Here is a 24818-nt window from a genome sequence, read left to right as displayed (position 1 = left end):
TGTCAAGACAAACAAATTGGGCAAATTGTTAATGTGATTTAGCATTTATAGGCACAGGTTTTAATTTTGTGGTAGTACGCTTTTCACAAATGAATAAGGCTGGCTCTGATAATCTCTGGAGAAAACTTAGATTGAAGCAGAGTGGTCACTTTGCACAACGACAACTTTCAGCGGCTGTGTTTGCATTCCACAAGATGGAGATGACATTCACACAAAGGCTAGTGAGTGGCAAGTAATATCTGTGCCAGGCTGTGACCATCCCCAGCAAGACTGACTTTCACCACCTATCCTTGACATCCAAAGGCAAAAACTCTCTGTCAAAAAAATGAAGGGTCACTGTGGACCAGGAACAAGATTGGACTGGCCACACTGCACTGCCGCACTGAGGCTGAATTGTATATCATCTACAAAATGCATTGCAGTTGTTCACCTAGACAATTCAGCCAGCAACTCCCAAGCTCACGACCTCTATCACAATGAAGAGCAAGGGATTAAGGAATATGACTATCTCTAGCTTTTCCTCCAAGGCACGTGCCATCATGACTTGAGCTCTGTTACTTACCTTCATTTCCACTGAGTATAAACACTGTGACTCCTGACCTGCGTGGAAATGATTTCTCTGGAAGCGTTGCAGCACTTTAAGAAGGAAGTTCACCTGAAGCTTCTTGTGGGCACTTAGAGATGTGTCGTTAACCCTTACTTTGCCAGGCATGCATGTGGTCCATCTGGTCCTGTTCAAAAGGACCCTGTTTAAATGTGGCACAAATACAAGTGGGTGGTATAAGATGTGGTACTCTTGTAAATGGGTGCCGGCCTGTTTGAGAAGGGAGGACCCTATTAATGTATAAATCAGAAGACTTTGCCTTGTGAAACATTCAACCAAATTCTGAATCTCAAATTAATGAACACTTAATATTGATTTTTTACTCTCACTTGCTTGAAATGTTCAGCGGTTTTCCTGGCATTAACATTGAATCCACCTATACGTGCTCATGAATAGAAGCATTTAGACAAACAAGCCACTAACAGCTCAACTAAACAAAAATGCATGATCAAAGATAATGCAGCTTGATGTATTTTTGAGATGAACATTTTGTATATCCTTAAAACGTAACATATTTAAATAAGGGATTGTGTTGTAATACAGAGACCCACTGAGGTGAAACGAGAAAAACAGTTTTAATACTATGCTGATCAGATTACCTGCCTGACCCTCTGTGTTTCACCGAGCTTGCTTGTTAGAGAGGCAGTGATGTTTTTCCCACTGGCCATTTGGGGATTTAGCACAATTTTTAGACTTTCTCAGAATAGGTCACCTTGTCTCCATAGAAATGATATTCTTCTGACGTCACCTGCAGCTCGTACCTCTTTCACGCTGATTTAATGGGCCTGGCTACAGACAAATAATCAGTGCCTCACTTAATGCAAATGAAAATTTCAAATGTTCAAATGGCTCAATTTAATATCGGGGAATGTATACTGTATACAACCTAAATTCTTACTCTTCGCAGACATCCACGAAACAAGGATGAATGACCTTCAAACCCACCCCCCCCACACACACACACACAAACAGCAGCAAAAGCATCGACCCTCCCCCCCCCCTCCATTTGCACCGGCAAAAGCACCGACTCTGCCCTCCATACAAGCAATAGCAAAGCCCCCCAATGAGACCTTTATCTAGAGTCCATCAGAAACTATCATCCATAACCCAGCACTTCGGTATCTCAGACAGGGTGTCTCTCTCCATTGAGGGAGAGAGAGTTTGCTCCTGCAACAACGACAGCAGGAGACCAGCAGCTCGCCGTTCCGAAGTTACAGTCTTTTGCGTCGCTTCTCCAAGCCCAGACTCGAAGACCAACTGGCTCTCTCCCACCATCAACAGAGAGTATAGGAGCTTTCCTCCACAAGCAGCGTACACCACCTGCTCCCCCAATGTTTCGGTCTCTCTTGTGAATGAATCTTCACTTACGTCCAGTAAATATCTGGTAATTAAGGCTTTCACAAGCCACTTTTCACCTTATTTGGTTTTATGTTCATTACATAGGTAAAAATTTGGATTTAGTGATATGAAAGAAATATTAACTATAATCACTGAAATAAGTGTACATCATGTACTCCGTCGGAAGGTGAACTTTGCGAGCAACTGAAATTATCTGGTAATCTTTAGTCAGGATGATATTTGATTCCAGGGCATAAACTTTAATTTAGTGGCTTTCACTTTGGTGGTGATGCCCTACTGATTGAAGAATTACAAATATAGCAGAATATTGATCCAAGCAGAATAAGTAAAAGCTGGATATATCAATATGAATACAGATGCAAGAGGCAGATGGAATTTAATAACTAGTGCAAGGTATTAGACTTAGGCAGGACTTTACACTGTGAATGGTAAGGCACTGACATGTGCATTAGAACAAATGGACCTGGGAATGCAGATGCATAGTTCCTTGAAAGTGGAGTCACAGGTAGATTGGGTCGCAAAGAGAACTTTTGGATCATTGGCCTTCATAAGTCAGAGCACAGGAGTTGGGATGTTATTTTGAAGTTGCATAAGTTGTTGGTGAGGCCAAATTTAGAGTATCGTATGCAGTTCTGGTCACTTATCAACAGGAAAAGTATTGTAAGTAGAGAAAATTTTAATGGATATTGCCAGTACTCAAGGACCTGAGTTACAGGAATATGTTTAACAGGTTAAGACTTTATTCCTTGGAGTGTAGGAGAATGAGGGGAAATCTTCTAGATGTACAGAATTATCATGGATATAGATAGGGTGTGTGATTGCAGTATTCCCCTCAGGATGGGTGAGACTGGCACTACAGGATATTGGTTTAGGGTGAAGGGTGAAGTATTTAAGGGGAACCTGAAAGGGAACTTCTTCACTCAGAAGTTGGTGGAAATGCGGAATGAGCTGGCAGCGGATGTGGCAGATGCAGGTTCAACTGTGACACTTAAGAGAAGTAGGTACAGTGCCATGCAAAAGTTTGGGCACCCCTGGTTAAAATTTCTGTTACTGTGAATATCTAAGGGAGTAAAAGATGACCTGATTTCCAAAAGGCATAAAGTTAAAGATGACACATTTCTTTAATACTTTCAGCAAGATTACTTTTTTATTTCCATCTTTTACAGTTTCAAAATAACAAAAAAGGAAAAGGGCCCAAAGCAAAAGTTTGGGCACCCTGCATGGTCAGTACTTAGTAACACCCCCTTTGGCAAGTATCACAGCTTGTAAACGCTTTCTGTAGCCAGCTAAGAGTCTTTCAATTCTTGTTTGGGGGATTTTCGCCCATTGTTCCTTGCAAAAGACTTCTAGTTCTGTGAGATTTTTGGGCCATCTTGCATGCACTGCTCTTTTGAGGTCTATCCACAGATTTTCGATGATGTTTAGGTCAGGGGACTGTGAGGGCCATGGCAAAACCTTCAGCTTGCACCTCTTGAGGTAGTCCATTGTGGATTTTGAGGTGTGTTTAGGATCATTATCCTGTTGTAGAAGCCATCCTCTTTTCATCTTCAGCTTTTTTACACACGGTGTAATGTTTGCTTCTAGAATTTGCTGGTATTTAATTGAATTCATTCTTCCCTCAACCAATGAAATGTTCCCCATGCCATTGGCTGCAACACAAGCCCAAAGCATGATCGATCCACCCCTGTGCTTAACAGTTGGAAAGGTGTTCTTTTCATGAAATTCTGCACCCTTTTTTTCCAAACATACCTTTGCTCATTACGGCCAAAAAGTTCTATTTTAACTTCATCGGTCACAGGACTTGTTTTGAAAATGCATCGGGCTTGTTTAGATGTTCCTTTGCAAACTTCTGACGCTGAACTTCGTGGTGAGGATGCAGGAAAGGTTTTCTTCTGATGACTCTTCCATGAAGGTCATATTTGTGCAGGTGTCGTTGCACAGTAGAATAGTGCACCACCACTCCAGAGTCTGCTAAATCTTCCTGAAGGTCTTTTGCAGTCAAACTGGGGTTTTGATTTGCCTTTCTAGCAATCCTGCGAGCAGTTCTCTCAGAAAGTTTTCTTGGTCTTCCAGACCTCAACTTGACCTCCACCGTGCCTGTTAACTGCCATTTCTTAATTACATTACGAACTGAGGAAATGGCTACCTGAAAACGCTTTGCTATCTTCTTATAGCCTTCTCCTGCTTTGTGGGCATCATTTATTTTAATTTTCAGAGTGCTAGGCAGCTGTTAGAGGAGCCTATGGCTGCTGATTGTTGGGACAAGGTTTGAGGAGTCAGGGTATTTATAAAGCTTTGAAATTTGCATCACCTGGCCTTTCCTAATGATGACTGTGAACAAGCCCTAGCCCTAACAAGCTAATTAAGGTCTGAGACCTTGGTAAAAGTTATCTGAGAGCTCAAATCTCTTGGGGTGCCCAAACTTGTGCATAGTGCTCCTTTCCTTTTTTTCACTCTAAAATTATACAAAACAAAAATAATACACTAATCTTGCTTAAAATGTTGAAAAGAATGTTTCATCTTTAACTTTATGACTTTTGGAGATCAGTTTGGAAAGGGTACAGAAGAGATTTACCAGGATGCTGCCTGGTTTAGAGAGTATGGATTATGATCAGAGATTAAGGGAGCTAGGGATTAACTCTTTGGAGAGAAGGAGGATGAGAGGAGACATGATAAAGGTGTACAAGATATTAAGAGGAATAGACAGAGTGGACAGCCAGCACCTCTTCCCCAGGGCACCACTGCTCAATACAAGAGGACATGGCTTTAAGGTAAGGGGAGGGAAGTTCAAGGGGGATATTAGAGGAAGGTTTTTTACTCAGAGAGTGGTTGGTGCGTGCAATGTACTGCCTGAGTCAGTGGTGGAGGCTGATACAGTAGTGAAGTTTAAGAGACTACTAGACAGGTATATGGAGGAATTTAAGGTGGGGGGTTATATGGGAGGCAGGGTTTGAGGGTCAGCACAATATTGTGGGCTGAAGGGCCTGTAATGTGCTGTACTATTCTATGTTCTATGTTCCACTCACTTAACTATTAACAGTAACAGAAATTTTGACCAGGGTGCCCAAGCTTTTGCATGCCACTGTATGTGAAAGAGAGAGGTGTGGATGACTAACGTCCGGGTGCAGGTAGATGGGACCAGGCTGGCACAGACTAGATAAGCTGCAGGGTCTTTTTTCTGCTGTAGTATTCTATGATTCTAGGGAGTCTTGTTAGTGGTGAATCTGATTACAAATGAATGTCCATGAGATCTTGATCATTTAGGGAGATGGGTTGAGGAATGGCAAAAGGTTTTCAATTTAGATAAGCGTGAGGTGATGCATTTTGGACAATCAAACCAGGATAGGACCTATAGAGTGAATGACAGGGCACTAGCGAGAGTGTGAAACAGAAAGACCTGGGAGTATATGTTCACAATCCACTGAAAGGGGCCGTGCAAGTAAGACAGGGTGATGAAGAAGATGTTTAACGTCCTGGCCTTCATCAGTCAGGGCACTGAGTTTAGGAGTTGGGATATTATGTTGTGGTTATATAGATCACTGGTTGGTGAGGCCACATATGGATTATTTTGCACACTTATAGCAAAGGCATTATCAAGCTTCAGAAGAGATTTACAAGGATGCTACCTGGACTTGAGGGCCTGATTTACAGGGAGAGGTTGGCTTCGCTGGATCTTTCTTCTTTGGAGTGTAGAAGAATGAAGGGTAACCTTGTAGAAGTTTATAAAGTCATGAGGGGTATGGATGAGATGGATGGTTATAGTCCTTTCCACAGGGCTGCAGAGTCCAGAAACTAGAGGGGCACAAATATGAGATTTAAAAGAGATCTGAGAGTAATTTCAGGGCAGTAAGTACCTGGAATGAGCTGCCAGAGGAAGTGGTCAGGGCAGGTACAATTGCAACATTTAAGGGGCATTTTTTTTATAGGGACATGGATGGGAGAGGCTTGGAGAGCTATCGGCCAAATGCAGGTGTCTTGAACTTGCAGAGAGGATGCTGTGGTGGCATACTGTTTGAACTGAAGGGTCTGATTCCATGCTGCTTAGGCCCTCAATACCGCCTCTCCATTTCGAGTGGCCGTGGAGCAGGATTTCCCTGGAGTCCTTGAGGTTGTTCAATTCGTCAGTCAATTTCTGTCTACCTAGTAGCCCTCTCCCCACAGCAGAGCATGGAATAATGTGTGTGTTCCAAGAGTCTGTGAGGTTCGTATATCCTTCAAATTAATGTGGAAGATTATGTGAAGGCCACGTTGGTGGTATTTTTTCCGGAATATTCAGGTACTCTCTGTAGGTTGAACAAGCCTCATGACAACTACACTTGGAACTAATGCCAATCTGCAGTAAACAAACTATAATTGTCTTTTATTATTTTATTGGTAGATACATTATCAGTACTACACTATTAGCAGACTCATTCACTGAAACACATGGGATAATGGGCCTTAAATTCAGCATTTGCACAGCTAAGCTCCTCTAACAGCCATCCATCTACCTTCCTTTTATCCAAACTGCCCTCTGACAATAAAGGTTCACAATGAGATTCTTGGGAGCCGTTTCTCAACAATTATAGGTATTGACGTTGAAATTTACCACTATCTTCAGAGTGCTAACAAAACATTTTATAGTCTGTTGTCTTCATGTTAAAGGCAATTGACCAGATGTTGTGTTAGCACAGTGATGGTGAACTTTACTACTGTCTTCACTGCCTTTTGTTGCGAGGGAATGGGTGAACCCTTTGAGCTGTTTTGCAAAAGGATTCATCCACGTGCTTCACATATGTTTGGCACAGGTTTTAGAAAATGCCTCAGGTACTTGGTAAATAATTAAACAAGCAGACATTAACCTTGACAGACCCGTTACACTCAATAAGTACCCTGATTACGCCCTACAATCATTGGAATCTGCTGTTATTTCTGTTTGGTTATAGAGACTGAAAAATGATACAAATTCTGATAGGAGCTTTTGAAAACAAAATTAATCAATTTTGCTAAACATAGAAACAGAAGCAGGAGTAAGCCATTTGATGTATTGTCTGCTCAACCATTCAACAAAATTATGGCTGATCTTCTGTCAGAACACCATCTTTCTTCTGTATCCCCATAATCCCCTAATTCTATCAATCTATTGATTTTGTCTTAACTACATTGACTGAGAGCCCACAGCTCTCGTGGGCAGACAGTTCTGAAGATTTATCAACCTGTGAGTGAAGAAGTCTGATTTCTAGCCTAAATGGCCTTTATGCTTATTTTGAATCTTTGATCCTTAATTCTAGACTCATTATCCCAGAGAAATATCTCTACTTGTTTAAAGTAAGTTTATTACCATAATACATATATGTCACCAAATACTACTCTGAGATTCATTTTATACAATCCAATACAGTGACCTGTTGTTCCTCTAAACTATAAACTCTATAATACATAAGTCTACTCATTTTCGCCTCATATACCAGACCCTATGACCTTGATTGTACTTGGCAAATTTTTGAACAGAAGCCAATCAACACATCAGTCAAATGGTGGAATTGCTTCAATTTGAATTGTGTGTGCTATGTTCTTCAAGGTCATGCAAGCGTTATCACTGCCGACTGGAAGCTTCCACTGTTATTGTAAAATGGAACTGAACTGTATCACGTTACTGGATTTGTTCACTCTGGATAGCGGTTTTATGATTCAGCCTCCGGTAGAAGTGCTGTTTCTTGTTTTGTTTTAAATGGTGCTTTCATTGGTCGGCCCAAGTTGTTCCATTTTTGGGTAAAGCTAGGGTTGTTAAAAGGTTGCAAAGTCTTAATTATATTATGTCTGATTAGAGCTGGTGTAATGGAAAATAATTTCATAGTATTCTCCAAAACAGAATCTGGCCAGCAAATGAATTTTATGCAAAAATGGTAAAGATGGGCATAAAAACAGGTTGGAGATGAAGTAATGCCATAAACTATTAACTGAAAATATTATTAACAAACCTTAGCTAATTATTTTTTAATCTAAAGACTATAATATTTAATTAGATATCAAATTTGTGCACCTGCTAGATGTTGCACTCTTGGGTATTTAAGGAAATAATTTATTTTTGGTGTCACACTCAATATAAGTGCTCTTTCTTCATGATATATTACCCATTGGGTAATACTGACATCGCAGGGAATATTAGGTATTTATGCTTCAAATTTGAGAGTTCTTTTTTGAGAAACAGGAATACAAAGTTTTGTGTGCCTAGTTTTTCCCAAGTGATAGAAGAATGTCATTTGTCATTCATCTCACACACAGTTGCCAGCGTCTTTTCTTTCCTCAGGTTTCCAGTGGAGAATTCTGTTAATAGCATATCTGATCCAGCAAGACAATTAACTTAATCGAAAGATTGTACTGTTTAATTCAATATAGTTTTGAGGAATTACTTGATATTGTACCTTCAGGTTTGAAGACAATGGTTTAATTTTACTGTTGTACCCAGTGGTCTGCAGTATCATTGTGATTTCTCCAAATAAAGTAATATTAACGTACAAAGAAGTAATGGAGCTCTGTACAGCAAACTTTATAGTTTTTCTATGATAAGTAAAATTCTTTACTAAGACACAGATTGCAGACCAGTTGGTAGTGTAGTGATTAGCGTAGCCTATTTCAGAGCCGGTGACCTGGGTTGAATTCCGCCACTGTCTATAAGCAGTTTGTACACTCTCCCTTTGACTGCATGAGTTTCCTCCAGGTGCTCTGGTTCCTTCCTACATTCCAAAAATGTATGCATTAGTAGGTTAATTGGTTATGGGTGCAATTGGGTGGCGTGGACTCGTTGGGCCACAAAGGCCTGTTTCTGTGCTGATTCTCTAAATCAAATTTTTTATATGTCACTTTCATGAAAACACAAGAAATTCTGCAGTTGCTGGAAATCTGTGTGTGCTGCATGTTATTTTGGACCTCTAGCATGTACAGTTCCTTGGTAGTCTATATAAATTGCATTTTAATTGTGAAAGAAACAAATTAAAGACTAGAACATTCACAAGGGAGAAGGCTAAAAGAGAAAATTTAAGCAAAATATCACTTTGAAGAAATAAAATTCCACATATGTACCTTTAATTTTTCAGGGGCATAGAGGTGGTTAAGCAGTAATTTTCACTTACTGTAATCACTGGAAATTGACTTGCTCCTGTAATTTCCAATTTATTGCAAAACTATGTATAATTACTGCAATTACACACTATTTAAATGCCTGGTCTAATGGCAAGCACAGCGACAGTGAACCCTGGTGTGCAACAGCTGGAAACATCTGTATTATGTGTGTGACAATACAGATGTTAGACATTGTTGTCAGCTTTAACCTGTATTATCAGTGAGTGATGTGTGTTTGCCTCTTCCTGTGCCATTGCTTTTATAGCAAAAGTTGGGCCACTTTTTTGTAGACTTTACTAGAATTTTTTAATGACTACTAACGGAAGATCCAGCTTGTTCCACCATTTGCAAACGATAGGAGGGCAGGCCCTCCTTACACAGTAAATATCTGCAAATGTAAAAGGGTGCTGTTTCTCAGATAATTTTCTGTAGCAGGTAGATTGATCATAGAAACATAGAAAATAAGTGCAGGAGTAGGCCATTCGGCCCTTCGAGCCTGCACCGCCATGCAGTATGATCATGGTTGATCATCCAACTCAGAACCCTGTACCTGCTTTCTCTCCATACCCCCTGATCCCTTTAGCCACAAGGGCCATATCTAACTTCCTCTTAAATATAGCCAATGAACTGGCCTCAACTGTTTCCTGTGGCAGAGAATTCCACAGATTCACCACTCTCTGTGTGAAGAAGTTTTTCCTCATCTCGGTCCTCAAAGGCTTCCCCTTTATCCTAAAAATGTGACCCCTCATTCTGGACTTCCCCAACATCGGAAACAATCTTCCTGCATCTAGCCTGTCCAATCCCTTTAGAATTTTATAGGTTTCAATAAGATCCCCCCTCAATCTTCTAAATTCCAGTGAGTATAAGCCTAGTCGATCCAGTCTTTCTTCATATGAAAGTCCTGCCATCCCAGGAATCAATCTGGTGAACCTTCTCTGCACTCCCTCTATGGCAAGAATGTCTTTCCTCAGATTAGGGGACCAAAACTGCACACAATATTCTAGGTGCGGTCTCACCAAGGCCTTGTACAACTGCAGTAGAACCTCCTTGCTCCTGTACTCAAATCCTTTTGCTATGAATGCCAACGTACCATTTGCCTTTTTCACCGCCTGCTGTACCTGCATGCCCACCTTCAATGACTGGTGTACAATGACACCCAGGTCTCGTTGCATCTCCCCTTTTCCTAATTGGCCACCGTTCAGATAATAATCTGTTTTCCTGTTCTTGCAACCAAAGTGGATAACCTCACATTTATCCACATTAAATTGCATCTGCCATGAATTTGCCCACTCACCTAACCTATCCAAGTCACCCTGCATCCTCTTAGCATCCTCCTCACAGCTAACACCACCGCCCAGCTTCATGTCATCCGCTAATTTGGAGATGCTGCATTTAATTCCCTCGTTTAAATCATTAATATATATTGTAAACAACTGGGGTCCCAGCACTGAGCCTTGCGGTACCCCACTAGTCACTGCCTGCCATTCTGAAAAGGTCCCGTTTACTCCCACTCTGTGCTTCCTGTCTGCCAACCAATTCTCTATCCATATCAATACCATACCCCTAATACTGTGTGCTTTATGTTCGCACACTAATCTCCTGTGTGGGACCTTGTCAAAAGCCTTTTGAAAATCTAAATATACCACATCCACTGGCTCTCCCCTATCCACTCTACTAGTTACATCTTCAAAAAATTCTATAAGATTCGTCAGACATGATTTTCCTTTCACAAATCCATGCTGACCTTGTCCGATGATTTCACCTCTTTCCAAATGTGCTGTTATCACATCTTTGATAACCGACTCTAGCATTTTCCCCACCACCAATGTCAGGCTAACCAGTCTATAATTCCCCAGTTTCTCTCTCCCTCCTTTTTTAAAAAGTGGGGTTACATTAGCCACCCTCCAGTCCTCAGGAACTAATCCAGAATCTAAGGAGTTTTGAAAAATTATCACTAATGCATCCACTATTTCTTGGGCTACTTCCTTAAGCACTCTGGGATGCAGACCATCTGGCCCTGGGGATTTATCTGCTTTTAATCCCTTCAATTTACCTAACACCACTTCCCTACTAACATGTATTTCCCTCAGTTCCTCCATCTCACTAGACCCTCGGTCCCTTACTATTTCCGGAAGATTATTTATGTCCTCCTTAGTGAAGACAGAACCAAAGTAGTTATTCAATTGGTCTGCCATGTCTTTGTTCCCTATGATCAATTCACCTGTTTCTGACTGTAAAGGACCTACATTTGTCTTGATCAATCTTTTTCTTTTCACGTATCTATAAAAGCTTTTACAGTCAGTTTTTATGTTCCCTGCCAACTTTCTCTCATAATCTTTTTTCCCTTTCCTAATTAAGCCCTTTGTCCTCCTCTGCTGATCCCTGAATTTCTCCCAGTCCTCAGGTGTGCCGCTTTTTTTTGCTAATTTATATGTTTCTTCTTTGGACTTGATACTATCCCTTATTTCCCTTGTCAGCCACGGCTGCACTACCTTCCCTGGTTTATTCTTTTGCCAAACTGGGATGAACAATTGTAGTTCATCCATGTGATCGTTAAATGCTTGCCATTGCATATCCACCGTCAACCCTTTTAAGTATCATTTGCCAGTCTAGCTTAGCTAATTCACGTCTCATACCTTCAAAGTTACCCTTCTTTAAGTTCAGAACCTTTGTTTCTGAATTAACTATGTCACTGTCCATCTTAATGAAAAATTCCACCATATTATGGTCACTCTTACCCAAGGGGCCTCGCATGACAAGATTGCTAACTAACCCTTCCTCATTGCTCAATACACAATCTAGAATGGCCTGCCCTCTAGTTGGTTCCACGACATGTTGGTTCAGAAAACCATCCCGCATACATTCCAAGAAATCCTCTTCCTCAGCACCCTTACCAATTTGGTTCACCCAATCTATATGTAGATTGAAGTCACCCATTATAACTACTGTTCCTTTATTGCACGCATTTCTAATTTCCTGTTTAATGCCATCCCCAACCTCACTACTACTGTTAGGTGGCCTGTACACAACTCCCACCAGCGTTTTCTGCCCCTTAGTGTTATGCAGCTCTACCCATATCGATTCCACATCCTCCAGGCTAATGTCCTTCCTTTCTATTGCATTAATCTCCTCTCTAACCAGCAATGCTACCCCACCTCCTTTTCTTTCCTGTCTGTCCCTCCTGAATATTGAATATCCCTGGATGTTGAGCTCCCATCCTTGGTCACCCTGGAGCCATGTCTCTGTGATCCCAACTATATCATATTCATTAATAACTATCTGCACATTCAATTCATCCACCTTGTTATGAATGCTCCTCGCATTGACACACAAAGCCTTCAGGCTTGTTTTTACAACACTCTTAGCCCTTATACAATTATGTTGAAAAGTGGCCCTTTTTGCTTTTTGCCCTGGATTTGCCTGCCTGCCACTTTTACTTTTCACCTTACTACTTTTTGCTTCTACCCTCATTTTACACCCCTCTGTCTCTCTGCACTTGTTCCCATCCCTCTGCCACATTAGTTTAAGTCATCCTGAACAGCAGTAGCAAACGCTCCCCCTAGGACATTGGTTCCAGTCCAGCCCAGGTGCAGACCGTCCTATTTATACCGGTCCCACCTCCCCCAGAACTGGTTCCAATGCCCCAGAAATTTGAATCCCTCCCCCTTGCACCATTTTTCAAGCCACGTATTCATGTGAAATATCCTCCTATTTCTACTCTGACTAGCACGTGGCACTGGTAGTAATCCAGGGATTATTACCTTTGTGGTCCTACTTTTTAGTTTATCTCCTAACTCCCTAAATTCACCTTGTAGGACCTCATCCCATTTTTTACCTATATCGTTGGTACCTATGTGCACCACAACCACTGGCTGTTCACCCTCCCATTCCAAAATGTCCTGTAGCCGCTCAGAAACATCCTTGACCCTTGCACCAGGGAGGCAACATACCATCCCGGAGTCTCGTTTGTGGCCGCAGAAACGCCTATCTATTCCCCTTACAATTGAATCCCCTATTACTATAGCTCTCCCACTCCTTTTCCTTCCCTCCTGTGCCGCAGAGCCACCCATGGTGCAATGAACTCAGCTGCTGCTGCCTTCCCCTGATGAGACATCTCCCCCAACAGTATCCAAAACAGTATATCTGTTTAGGAGAGAGATGACCTCAGGGGACTCCTGCACTACCTGCCTACTGCTACGCTGTCTAGTGGCCACCTCTTCCCTTTCTGCCTGTGTAGCCTTTATCTGCGGTGTGGCCAACTCACTGAACGTGCTATTCACGACTTTCTCAGCATCACGGATGCTCCAGTATGAATCCATTCACAGCTCCAGATGCTCAATGCGGTCTGCCAGAAGCTGCAGTTGGACACACTTCCTGCACACATAGTCGTCAGGGGCACTGGAAGTATCCCTGATTTCCCACATGCTGCAGGATGAACAAACCACGGGGCTGATCTCAGCTGCCATGACCTACCCAATACTTGCCTCAACTTTTGAAACTTTCTCCTTTGAAAGGAACTTACCCAGCCTTACCTCACTTGGAGTGAAGCTCGTCCTCAGCCTCTTCTCGTCGAAGCCTCGCGAGTCAAAGCCTCAAATCTCCACTCCTTCACTGGCCGCTTTCACTGATCATTTCACTAATTTTTTTCTTATTTACCTTTCCTTCCTTCATCAATCTTTTTATTAGTTAAATAAAAAAGTACATATATATAAACAAGAGGAGAATTATCACAAATATCTATATCAATAACAGTTTGAATAAAAGTAAAAATAAACATTATCAAGATCAAACAAAGTATTAATCTAATAGTATATAATAGAGAAAGGTAATTGATTCTCCTCTTATCCATAAAAAGAAAAAAAAGATAAAGAAACTTTTATAATTGACATAAACATTAAAAAAACCCTAAACACAAAAATAAGGAAAAAAGAACTGGGCAGCTCAAACTGAGAGTGAAAGCCATAAAAACAAGGAAAAACTTCCTGATCAAATCCAAAACTTCAGAAAGGTAACTGGAAGGGCCAATTTACAACATAGACCATAAGACATAGGAGAAATATGCTATTTAGCCCATCGAGTCTGCTTCACCATTCCATCATGGCTGATTTATTACCCTTCTCAGCTCCATTCTCCTGCCTTCTCCCAGTAAACTTTGACACCCTTACTAATCAGGAATGTATCAGCCTCTGCTTTAAATATGCCTAGTGACTTGGCCTCTGCTGCCATCTGTGGCAGTGAATTCCACAGATTCTCCAAGCTCTGGCTAACAAAATTCCTCCTCACCTCTGTTCTAAAGGGATGTCCCTCTATTCTGAGGGCACCTTTGCCATTTAGGAATTTGTTACTCATGCAGTCATAGTGCCATACAGCATAGAAACAACCCTTCAGCCCAGCTCAACCATGCTGAACAAGATGCCCAGTTCAATTAACCTGCCTTTGGCCCATATGCCTATAAACCTTGCCTATCCATGTATCTGTTTAAGTGATGTTTATGTGCCTGCCACAACCACATCGCCCAGCAGCTTGTTCTACATATGGGCCAACTTTGTGTGAAGGATCTACCCCTCAGCTCCATAGACGGAAAGAATTTGCTCATAAATGAGCAGCGAGAGGATAATTGTTTCCTTTAATTACCATAATTTCTGCATTAAATATTCTTGTTTCTGTCACAAGTTATCTAATAATTGCAAGCATCATTTGAACTGTCTTGCAACAGGAGATGAGTTGGAAGTGTAAGAAATCCCCAATGCCTTCCTGTTTCTGGGAACTATTGAACTGGTATGAATTTTTTATTTGATTCAGAGGCAGAAACAATTATATTCAACTTTGTATTTATATATAGGACAGATCATAGCGAAGTTGCTAATATGGCTGCCTCCAATTATGTGATTCTTCCAGCATAAAACATTTGCATTTATTGAAAGTCATGTTAAGTAATCATGTTATTGCTTTAAATAAAATTTCAGGTTATTTAAAGCTCCAGGTGCAAGCTTTTTAAATGATGTCACAGTAAACCTTAATATGAGGACTAAATTGTGACAGAAAAAACATCTGACTAAGAATTTGTTTTAGTAAACAGCTCATGTTGATATTAAATATTAATAGGCCACAATGCAGCAGCTTTTCTGACATCTAGTTCTTTCTCACAAGGTATATAAAGGATCCCCAAGGAATGAGTGGTCATTTTAAGAAAGGCTTCTAGATATAGAATGAGAAACTTGGACTGTGACTAGTGCCCCAAACTTAAATGATGACAATTAATAATGGTATCAGGTTAGAACTGACTAAAATGAAGTGGGAAATTAGATTCAAGGATAAGCAACAGGTCAGCCATGGTTAACTAATGAATTGAGGGATGTATTAAATTGAAAGATCAAGTATTCAGTGCTGCAGATTGGATAATTAACAGGAAAGGCCGAGTTTAAAATATATTCAAGATTGTTTAATAACATTTCTAGTGCGCAAGTGTAAAGGAGAAAATGAAGTAATTGTTACTCTGGATCTGATGCAGCACAAAAAAAAACACAATAAGATAAAGAACACAATAAGTTTTTAAAAAATCAATAAATATAAATACATAACATAGCTTGTATATACATTGATTGTATGATCATAAAGTTTTGCTAGGCACAGGAGTGTCTGTAGACAAGGTGCCTGTAACAGGAAATGATAAAGGTAGCAGAGAATGAGAGTAAACTAGCAAATAATTTAATATAATATAAAAGTATCTGATCAGTGTTTTCGATGTAACCAAGAAACTGGTACATTTTTACATTCTACATGGTCTTGCTCTAAAATTCAACCTTTTTGGACAAATTTAAGACTTTTATTGGAACAAATTACGGGAATAAAACTTCCTCATAATCCAATATTACTTTTACTAGGTGATATTGAAGGGACAAAACCAAAACTCAAACTTAATAAATATCAGAAAGAATTTATAAAAATTGCGCTGGCTGTAGCCAAAAAGGCTATTGCAATTACTTGGAAATCAGATACATATTTAAGTATAGATTGTTGGAAAAAAGAAATCTATGGCTGTATTCCATTAGAAAAAATTACTTATAACTTAAGAGATAAATATGAAACATTTTTGAAAATCTGGGGCCCTTATTTACAAAAGACAGGATTAAATATATAGGTGCTCTGAAGAGAAAATTAATGGCTACTTGGGGAAAGAAATAAATACATATACTAAAGTTATTAAGAACTCCATGGAGCATGTGGAGACCCTCCAACAACCAGGCACTCTTTCTTTCTTTTTTTTCTTTCTTTCTTAATTTTTTTTATATAGGGTAGTTAGGGGGGAGGGATTAAGGGGAGGGGGGAAGGGTCACATATCCTTTTTTCTTCACTTGTAATCATTTAAAAATTTAATTAAATAAAATTTAGAAAAAAAAAGTAATAAGATATGCAAAAAGAGTGTGTGTACTCAATGGGATATGAAAGCATGAAATGTGATCTCACTGAAACAAGATTCTGAACAGCTTCAAGGTTCAAATTAAATTTATTCTCAAAGTACATATATGTCACCATATACAGTTCTGAGATTCACTTTCTCGTGGGGCAACTACAGTAAATATGAGAAACACAAAAGAATCAGTGAAAGACTCCTGGCAACAAGATGGACATCACATCTGCCTTCCTTACTACCATTCCAACCTACAAGTTAACCTGCATGAAAAAAAAGTGAGCCACCTCTCCCAGCTCCCTGAATATATTAACTTCTCAATCTCAAGATTTGGGAGTAACTGAATATTCTATTCACAAACAAGAGAAAATCTCATGCTGGAAATCCAAGTAACACACGCAAAATGCTGGAGGAACTTTAGAAAAGAGTAAGCAGTCGACGTTTCAGGCTGAGACCCTTCAACAGGATCGAGTCCATTCCCTATCCATAATCATAACCGTTCCTTGGATTTTGGGAGTGCAGAAAAGGGAAGTCAGTTTTCCTTAACTTCTGTCTTGAATACTGTAGTATTGTTGTGTACATCAAAAATGCATTTTAACCAACAGTGCTCATCAGCACACTGAAGGGGCTAGTCAATCCGATGAGTGAGTCGGTGCAAGTTAAGAAAATCAAGAGTGTAATGTTGGAGGTGAAGGATATAGATTTAAAATATCATCCCCAATCTTTACTTTGCCTGCTGCTGACTAATGTCAATATGTATAACAATTTCTACTGATCTTTTACATTTGCAGTTCCTACTGTTTTCCACTAATTATTGAGAGGGAATTTTCCAGCATGTCGCTGCCAGTAGAATAAGCTGCATCTTATCAATCATGTTCTGCTCATTGCTCAGTAACTGATTGTTCCTTACATAAACTGTGACATTAAATGCTGCCATATTACAACTAAGAATCACGCATTCAGTAGTTTTACTGTAGCATACGCCCAGTGGCCACTTTATTGAGTACGTCTGTACACCTCATTCATGCAATCATGTGGCAGCGACTCAGTGCGTAAAAGCATGCAGACATGGTCAAGAGGTTCAGTTGTTGATCAGAGCAAACCTCAGAATAGGGAAGAAATGTGATCTAAGTGACTTTGACCATGAAATGATTGTTGGTGCCAGATAGGGTGGTTTGAGTGTCTCAGAATCTGCTGATCTCCTGGGATTTTCAGACACAGCACTCTCTAGTATTTACAGAGACTGGCGGGATGAACAAAAACATCCAGTGGGAGCAGTTCTCTAGGCAAAAATGTGTTGTTAGTGAGAGAGGAGTATCCCAGCACAGCACCAGCTCAGGAATAGTTATTGCCCCTCAACCATCGGGCTCTTGATCTAGAGGTTAACTTCATTCCACTTCACTTGCCCCATCACTGAACTCTTCCCACAACATAATGGACTCACTTTCAAGGACTCTTCATCTCATGTTCTCAATAGTTGTTGCTTGCTTATCTATCTATCTATCTATCTATTTGTATTTGCACAGTTCTCTTGCACTCCGGTTGTCCACCCTGTTGGGTGTGGGTTTCATTGATTCTATTATGGTTATTGGATTTACTGAGTATGCCTGCAAAAAGTGCATCTCAGGGTTCCATATGATGATGTATGTAAGACAATGAGATATAGGAGCAGAATTAAGCTATTTGGCCCAAAATAATGTACTTTGCTGATAAATTTACTTCGGACTTTGAGAATGGCCAGACTCGTTCAAGCTACAGGTAGGTGACAGTAACTCAAATAGCCAGGCATTACAACAGTGGTGTGCAGCAGAGCATCTCTGAACACACAACACGTCAAAGCTTAAAGTGGATGGGCTACAGCAGCAAAAGACCATGAATATATACCCAGTTGCCACTTTATTTGGTACAGTGGGTAGCAACACCTCATGGACTTTGCAATATATGCAGAGTATGTTGCTCTAGAAATTAGTACTCTGAAGATTATTTTCATTTAATATTTTGTAAGAGGTGAATGTTCTATATTGGTCTTCAAGCTTTTTATTGACACATCGTTCTTAGTGTTTAATGAAGTTTTCTTAAATATTTGGTAAGTTATTTCATCATTCTTCCTAAGCAAAGTCAATTGTAAGTCTGAAGCAGCACATACAAAATGCTGGAGGAACTCAGCAGATCAGGCAGCATCTATGGAGGGGGAAATATATCAGATGATGCCTCAGGCTAACACTCCAACAAGACTGGAAAAGAAGGGAGAAGAAGCCATAATAAGAAGAGAGAATAAGGGGAGAGGGGAAGAAGTACAAGCTGGCAGGTGATAGGTGTGAGAAGGGGAAGGGGTGAGGCATATATCTTAATTTTAGGTCAGTCTGTTATTCCACTATGGAAAACGTTAATATTTCATTTTAGATTGTTAACTCATTTGTATATAATTTCAATGACTGGAATGAACAAGTATTCTTATAATTTAAATGCTTGGCTTAAAGATTCATAGCTTTCTATGAGGGTGTGCAACCAAATCCAATCATCTGTCTTGGGTTAATGAATACAAGTCACTATGCTTTCTATCCTGAAAAACCTTTCTATGTCGCTTTTCTTTCGAGGAAACTGCTGCTGCTGCTGTTGCATAACATCTAATTTAAACCATTGATGATTTCATTCAGCTTGTGCTAATTCGCGTTGTTAACGAGAATTGATTTGTGACGAACAGTGATTTAAATAATGAGACTTCTACCAGACGGTTATATGTTTTTATGTCAAAATTGTCACATTAAAAGAATGACTCATCTTGAAAAGAGTGAACTTGGCCCATTGACATTTTGGCATGAGGTTATTCTCAATACAGTATCGTGGACACTCTGTTTTAACAAATTATGATGCTTCTCCCATCAGACAAGAGACCAGTCCAGACCCTAACATTAGTGAAATTGTATTTCACTGTCCTGGCAAATCCATCGCTTTTCAAACGTAATTTGCTTAACAACTAATAACAAATTGTACAATATCAGTTATTAAGATGTTGACCAAGCTATGTGGCTGTAGAAATCACGCAACCACAATGAAATTTAAAACAGTTCACTTACACATCAGTGTAAATCCAGAAACTACATATCATTCTGTAAATGTTATCTCTGTTAGAAAAACTGTTAAGTTGACTGCGTTAGATAAATGCATTTTATTGAAACAGAAAGCTGACTGTTTTTGTGACATGCTGAGCATAATGTAAAGTGAAAAGGGAACCTCCTTCTCAGTCCTGGCCACCCCATCTTGATTGGCATAAGAATCTATTGTTCTAATTGCTCGTGCTTCAATGCTGAAGGAAGCCAGTTGTCAAGTGCTGGCTTATTGCATTTCCCTTTATCAGTAACATGGAAATATTCCTTGCTTGGCTCACTCTGCACCTCTTTCTATTTGTATTTACATACATTCTTCATTGCATATTTGTTTTGCAACCATTGCCCACACAGGAAGAATAAGTTCTATTTTAGTGAGTTTTCATGATCTGATTTAATTATTTCTGGGAGTCAGTGCGGCAGATCAGCGTGGTAGTTGTTAGGGTATCTACTTGTGCCTGTAGTTCTCTAAGCACAAGGATATATTCCCAGGAAAGGATGGAGAAACCCACATTTGCAGCAATTGTAGTTAGAGTGTCATTGATATGACTTGTGTGGAGACGAAGAGAAAGGCATAGGATCTTAAAAATTAGTTAAGTATTTAAAATAATTGTATTGCTTTATTGCCCATTCCAGCAAATTGCAATGAAAATATTGTGCATTAACAAAATAAATTACTGGAATCCAAGTGTTTGAATAAGCAAAGCAAAATCTTGAGATCTGGATTGAATTATTTATTCCCTGTAACATTATCATAAGATGACTCCGATGTAAAAAAAAATCATTACTTGTATCTCTTCATTTCCATTGCTTTAACTTTCTTTGTGTAAAATTCAGATGCAAAGCTGAGCTTTATCACACTTTTTTAGGCCCCCTCGCCTGCGAATGCCTTGTCCTCAGTGGACCGCACAGCAGCATGGCTGATGAATATGAACATGCAGTTCATAGATGATGAAACTGTGGACCCAGGCTCTAAGCACAGGGATGATGTCAGACCTAAAGAGGAACTTAGCCAGATAGAGAAGGTAATGATATTTGCCAGACAGAAATTCTAACGCCTTTCTAAGGTGTTTTTTCTCTTTGCACAACATAACTGCTTTTCCTTTTGCATATTGGGAATAAATATAATTGTAGATATTCTAATTTTTCTGGCTAGCAAAATGATGTTCTGGGTTAATGACACAGCAGTTTAATCATTTAAAGTAATGCATTATTATATTGTTAATGAATAAAAATGTGAAACTAGGCACTGGAAGTAAAGCTAGTCACTTCAAATTAGCTGATTCAAATGCCTTTCTGTTTAATGATGTTGTGTTATGGTCTTCATCAATTTTGCAGAGACCAACAACTGAGGAATTAGATTGTTACATGAAATTGCATACTTTAATATTTATATGAGGAAAGCTGCCATTTTTCGTAGCTCAAATATGAAATGTATATTAGTGATATTATGGATTGCTACTAGCCAAGGTAGGTCCTTTCATTGGTTAGAAAACAGACAAAAAATTATTTTGCGTGTTTCCTTTAAATTTAGTCAGCCTATACAGATGGACCGTTATTCTACAGAACAAATTCCCTTCAGCACATCTGTTTATATGAGTGTCCCTTTTTCTGGCTCACAGAGATTGATATCATTGTGGCAACCTTCTTGCTACTATCAGCTTGAGAAGCAGTTGATTTTGACCATCTCCACAGAGATTCATAAGAATAGGAGACACTGAACCTTTCAAGTCTGCTCCGTGATTGAATTAAGTTTTAGATCATCATTAAGCCATACTTCCATTCATTTGCCTTTCCATGATATAAAACATCTCAAATTTCCCCACATTAAACTTCTGCCATTCTCTCCAATTCCCATCAATACAATTTAATGTCTTCTCTTCCTCAGAAAACCTGGTGGACCAATTTCTGTTTGTTCAGACACGTCATATATAGTGAAAAGATGAGATCTTAAAATGGACTTCTGAGAAAAAATGAATGTAACTTCCCACCAGTCAAAATAGATGTTTATTTTGACATTTGGTTTTGAATTTTCCATGCCAATTTCGGATCCATTTTTCAAGCTTACCTCGTGTGCTATGATGTCTATTATGGCTGCTATCAACTTCATGTTTGAAAATTGATAATAAACTCCCCTATCTAAGATACCTTTCACAAATTCTTGATTTTTTTCTCTGATAATTACATACAGTTCATTTTAAACTATCAGTTTACATGGCTTCTTTCTGCCCTCAAGTGTTGCAATTTCCCAGTCCATAGGCACAATTCCTGAATCTAGAGAATTTAACAAAATTATAACCTGACTCGTGTACAATTTTCTTATTTCATTTAATACCTTGAGTGAAAGCCATTAGCTTCAGGATAATTGTCTATATAAATCCCCAATTCCTCCTTAAATTACCATTTTTAATATACTAAATTCACTAAGATTCTTCATTTAATGTTTTGTCATCTGTTGTATACATCAATAAAATATACTACTGAACAAGCCTGCTGTTTTATTGTTCATTTTAGTCTTGCCTGTAACTATTTTTAATGGTCTCATGTTCCCCTTCAATACATTCTCAATTGTTTTTTAAGAAGTTTTGTTGTTAGATTTTGTATCTCTTGCATGCTGTTTCTCATATTCCCATTTTGTGTCTTACATTTTCCTTCAATCCTGCTGTATTTCAACATGTCCCAGTGTTTCATATTTACAGTTTTCCATTTGCTTGTGTAAATCTATTTTGCCTTTCTCTTTCTCTACTGATTGTGATGAGGGTTGTATATTGTTTTACTGTTCTTCGGGATGCTACTTAATGCCTCCTGTTTGTGTGCTTTTAAATTAATAGTTCAACTTCTCTGTTACAGTCAATTCATTTCTCATTCTTCTCATGCTTCTTGCAGAAACAATTGGTTTCTGACTCTTTTACCCACGGAAACATAATTGCAAGATGACGTCTGGCACTCAGATTTTTAACTAACTCATGTTTACTAATCCTGATCATGCCTGAATTTAATAGAAATTTGCATTGTACTTTTTGGAACTGAACGCATATTTTAAAATCTGTATTTTGTTTTTGGTAAGCTGTTACAGAGGATGATGTCTCTCTGTAAAGCTGTAATGGTGGCTCCCCACGGAGTTACATTCTTCTTTCTTTTTCAAATGCCAATCATTTCAAAAAGCTTGCATCAGCCCCTTATGCTTAAATGACAGACTGCTGAAGTGAATGCTTTATCAGCTACCCAGCTCTTATCTGAACAGCGTCCATAATGGCTGCATGCAGCCTGTTTAAGCCGGAGGGGAGAACGATGTGTTTTGTATTCATTACAAATATGAGAAGTAGATCCTAGGTGATCATTAAGCATGTCTGATATGGTAAGATATCCCCAAAAGCAAGTAGGAATTAAGTACTTTAGAAGACTCAAATCTGTCTAACTTTGCTGAAAAACAACGTTTATAAAGTAATTCCAGATTAATGGTTTTAAATTTACTTGCTCAAATTACTGCTATGCAAAAGGTGGGTGGCCAACTTTGCAGTTTTCCCTCAAAGTTGCAGCCCTTGAAGCCCCTGGGAGAACTTGTCCTTTTATGCTGTGTGCACAATTTGACTTAAAATAAATTCCCATGGTCTTCTTGAAATCCACAGTTTGCAACATAAGCCTGCAAAATGCATTACACTTTCATTGAAATATATTACTTAAACCCAATTAATTTTCCCATACTTTAAAGATTGTGTCCCAAAATTCTGAATGAAATGCAGTCTAGGAATATTAATAGATTTGTATTCGTTTTTTTCTGGTATTAATGTATAGCTGATGGGCCACAATGTTATAAATCTACGGGATATTAAAGATCCTATTCTTTATATGGGGGAAATGTGCGTTTTCCAGTGATATTTTAAGTCTTGTACAGTATATCGGATTTTTATAATGAACCCTCTTTAAGTCCACTGCCTTTATTTCTATCAGTATCAACAGGAGATTGCCATACTTCAGGATAAACTGAGGGCTTCCAGTAGGAAGCTGGAGGAATATGAGGTTCATTTAAAGAACCAAGAGGAGCAAGCACAAAAGATGATGCTGGAGTACCAAGCTAGGCTGGAGGAGGGTGAGGAACGACTTCGTAGACAACAAGAAGACAAGGATGTGCAGATGAAAGGCATAATCAGCAGGTATGTAGCTAGCCATCTGTTAGGACTGGGTTTTTTTTATTTTAATGTAGCTTTGGAGACATTGCATAATTGTGAATTTGTTGTTAATGCTGACATGGGAGAGCAATTACTGAAACACCTCTCCAAGCTGATACATCATTTTAACAGTCATCTTTCCTTGGGATTCACATCTTGCTAGTTTCATGTTGGGATAAAATATTTGATCTCTGCAGAGGACATAATAAAAAGAATTAAAACAGCTGAATCTAAATACTGCCCATTGAATTAGAGAAATTAGAAGTGTAGAGGACCATTTAGGCTGGGCAGATTGCTAGAATGCTTTGTTTTCTGTTCTTTTAAGGATAAATAGGGAACAAAAGTAGGCCCATTGTAGCTGTTGTTGATCTTCATCACAGATTTGATGGAAGGATTTAAATCACTGCCATGCTGACATAAGGCACAGGAGCAAAATTAAGCCATTCGACCCATCGAGTCTGCTCTGCCTCCCCATCATGACTGATTTATTAACCCTCTCAACCCCATTCTCCTGCCTTCTCCCCCTTAAACTTTGACTGCCCTTTGTGCGTGCACACCTTAGAGGGAACATTGTACCCAGAATCATACTCATTCACCTCCTCCTGCACCTTTACAATGCCAACACATCATTTTTAGATAAGGGACCCAAATCTCCTCACAGTACTCCCAAGTGCGGTCTGACCAATGCCCTATAAAGCCTTATCATTTATACTTGTAAATCAAAGGTGCCAATTTATGTCAATCGTTTTAAGTCCATTTGGGGCAGAATAAAATAGATTTTCCTTTTGGGTGTTAGTTGGTCTTCATTAGGAGTATCCACCACACAGCGGCTGTGGTTTTAAATAGGATGGGTAAGTTCTATGGGAGATCACCGTAGGAGAGACAGAAGCTTGTATCTAATATCATAAAGGAGGGCTGTAAATTTAAAAGGATGCGACCACTGGAAGTGGAGCACACTTGCAGACAAAAATGGCGTTAAGAGTTCTTGCAAGAGTATGTAATGTTTGAAAGGATTCAATTTTTCTAAATAAGAGTTTGGAATGCAACTGAGATGTCTTTGAGCATAA

The 24818-nt window shown here is 39.3% G+C and overlaps 1 protein-coding gene across 8 annotated transcripts in view; it reads left to right on the top strand.

Annotated features, from left to right (window-relative positions):
* Positions 1-24818, top strand: part of LOC140731201 (disabled homolog 2-interacting protein-like) — a 597104-nt gene that overhangs the window by 556564 nt on the left and 15722 nt on the right. For 7 of the 8 annotated variants that reach the window (XM_073052659.1, XM_073052657.1, XM_073052658.1 and 4 more), the window contains 2 exons: positions 20452-20607; positions 23534-23736. In XM_073052659.1, the coding sequence (XP_072908760.1) occupies positions 20452-20607; positions 23534-23736 (359 nt within the window). The remainder of the gene's footprint in view (positions 1-20451; positions 20608-23533; positions 23737-24818) is intronic. The other variant, XM_073052661.1, reaches the window with a different exon arrangement.

This window comes from Hemitrygon akajei, chromosome 7, assembly GCF_048418815.1.
Source record: "Hemitrygon akajei chromosome 7, sHemAka1.3, whole genome shotgun sequence".
In the NCBI taxonomy this organism is placed as follows: domain Eukaryota; kingdom Metazoa; phylum Chordata; class Chondrichthyes; order Myliobatiformes; family Dasyatidae; genus Hemitrygon; species Hemitrygon akajei.
The sequence above is the reverse complement of the archived record's forward strand: the minus strand, read 5'-3'. Positions and strand labels throughout refer to the sequence as shown.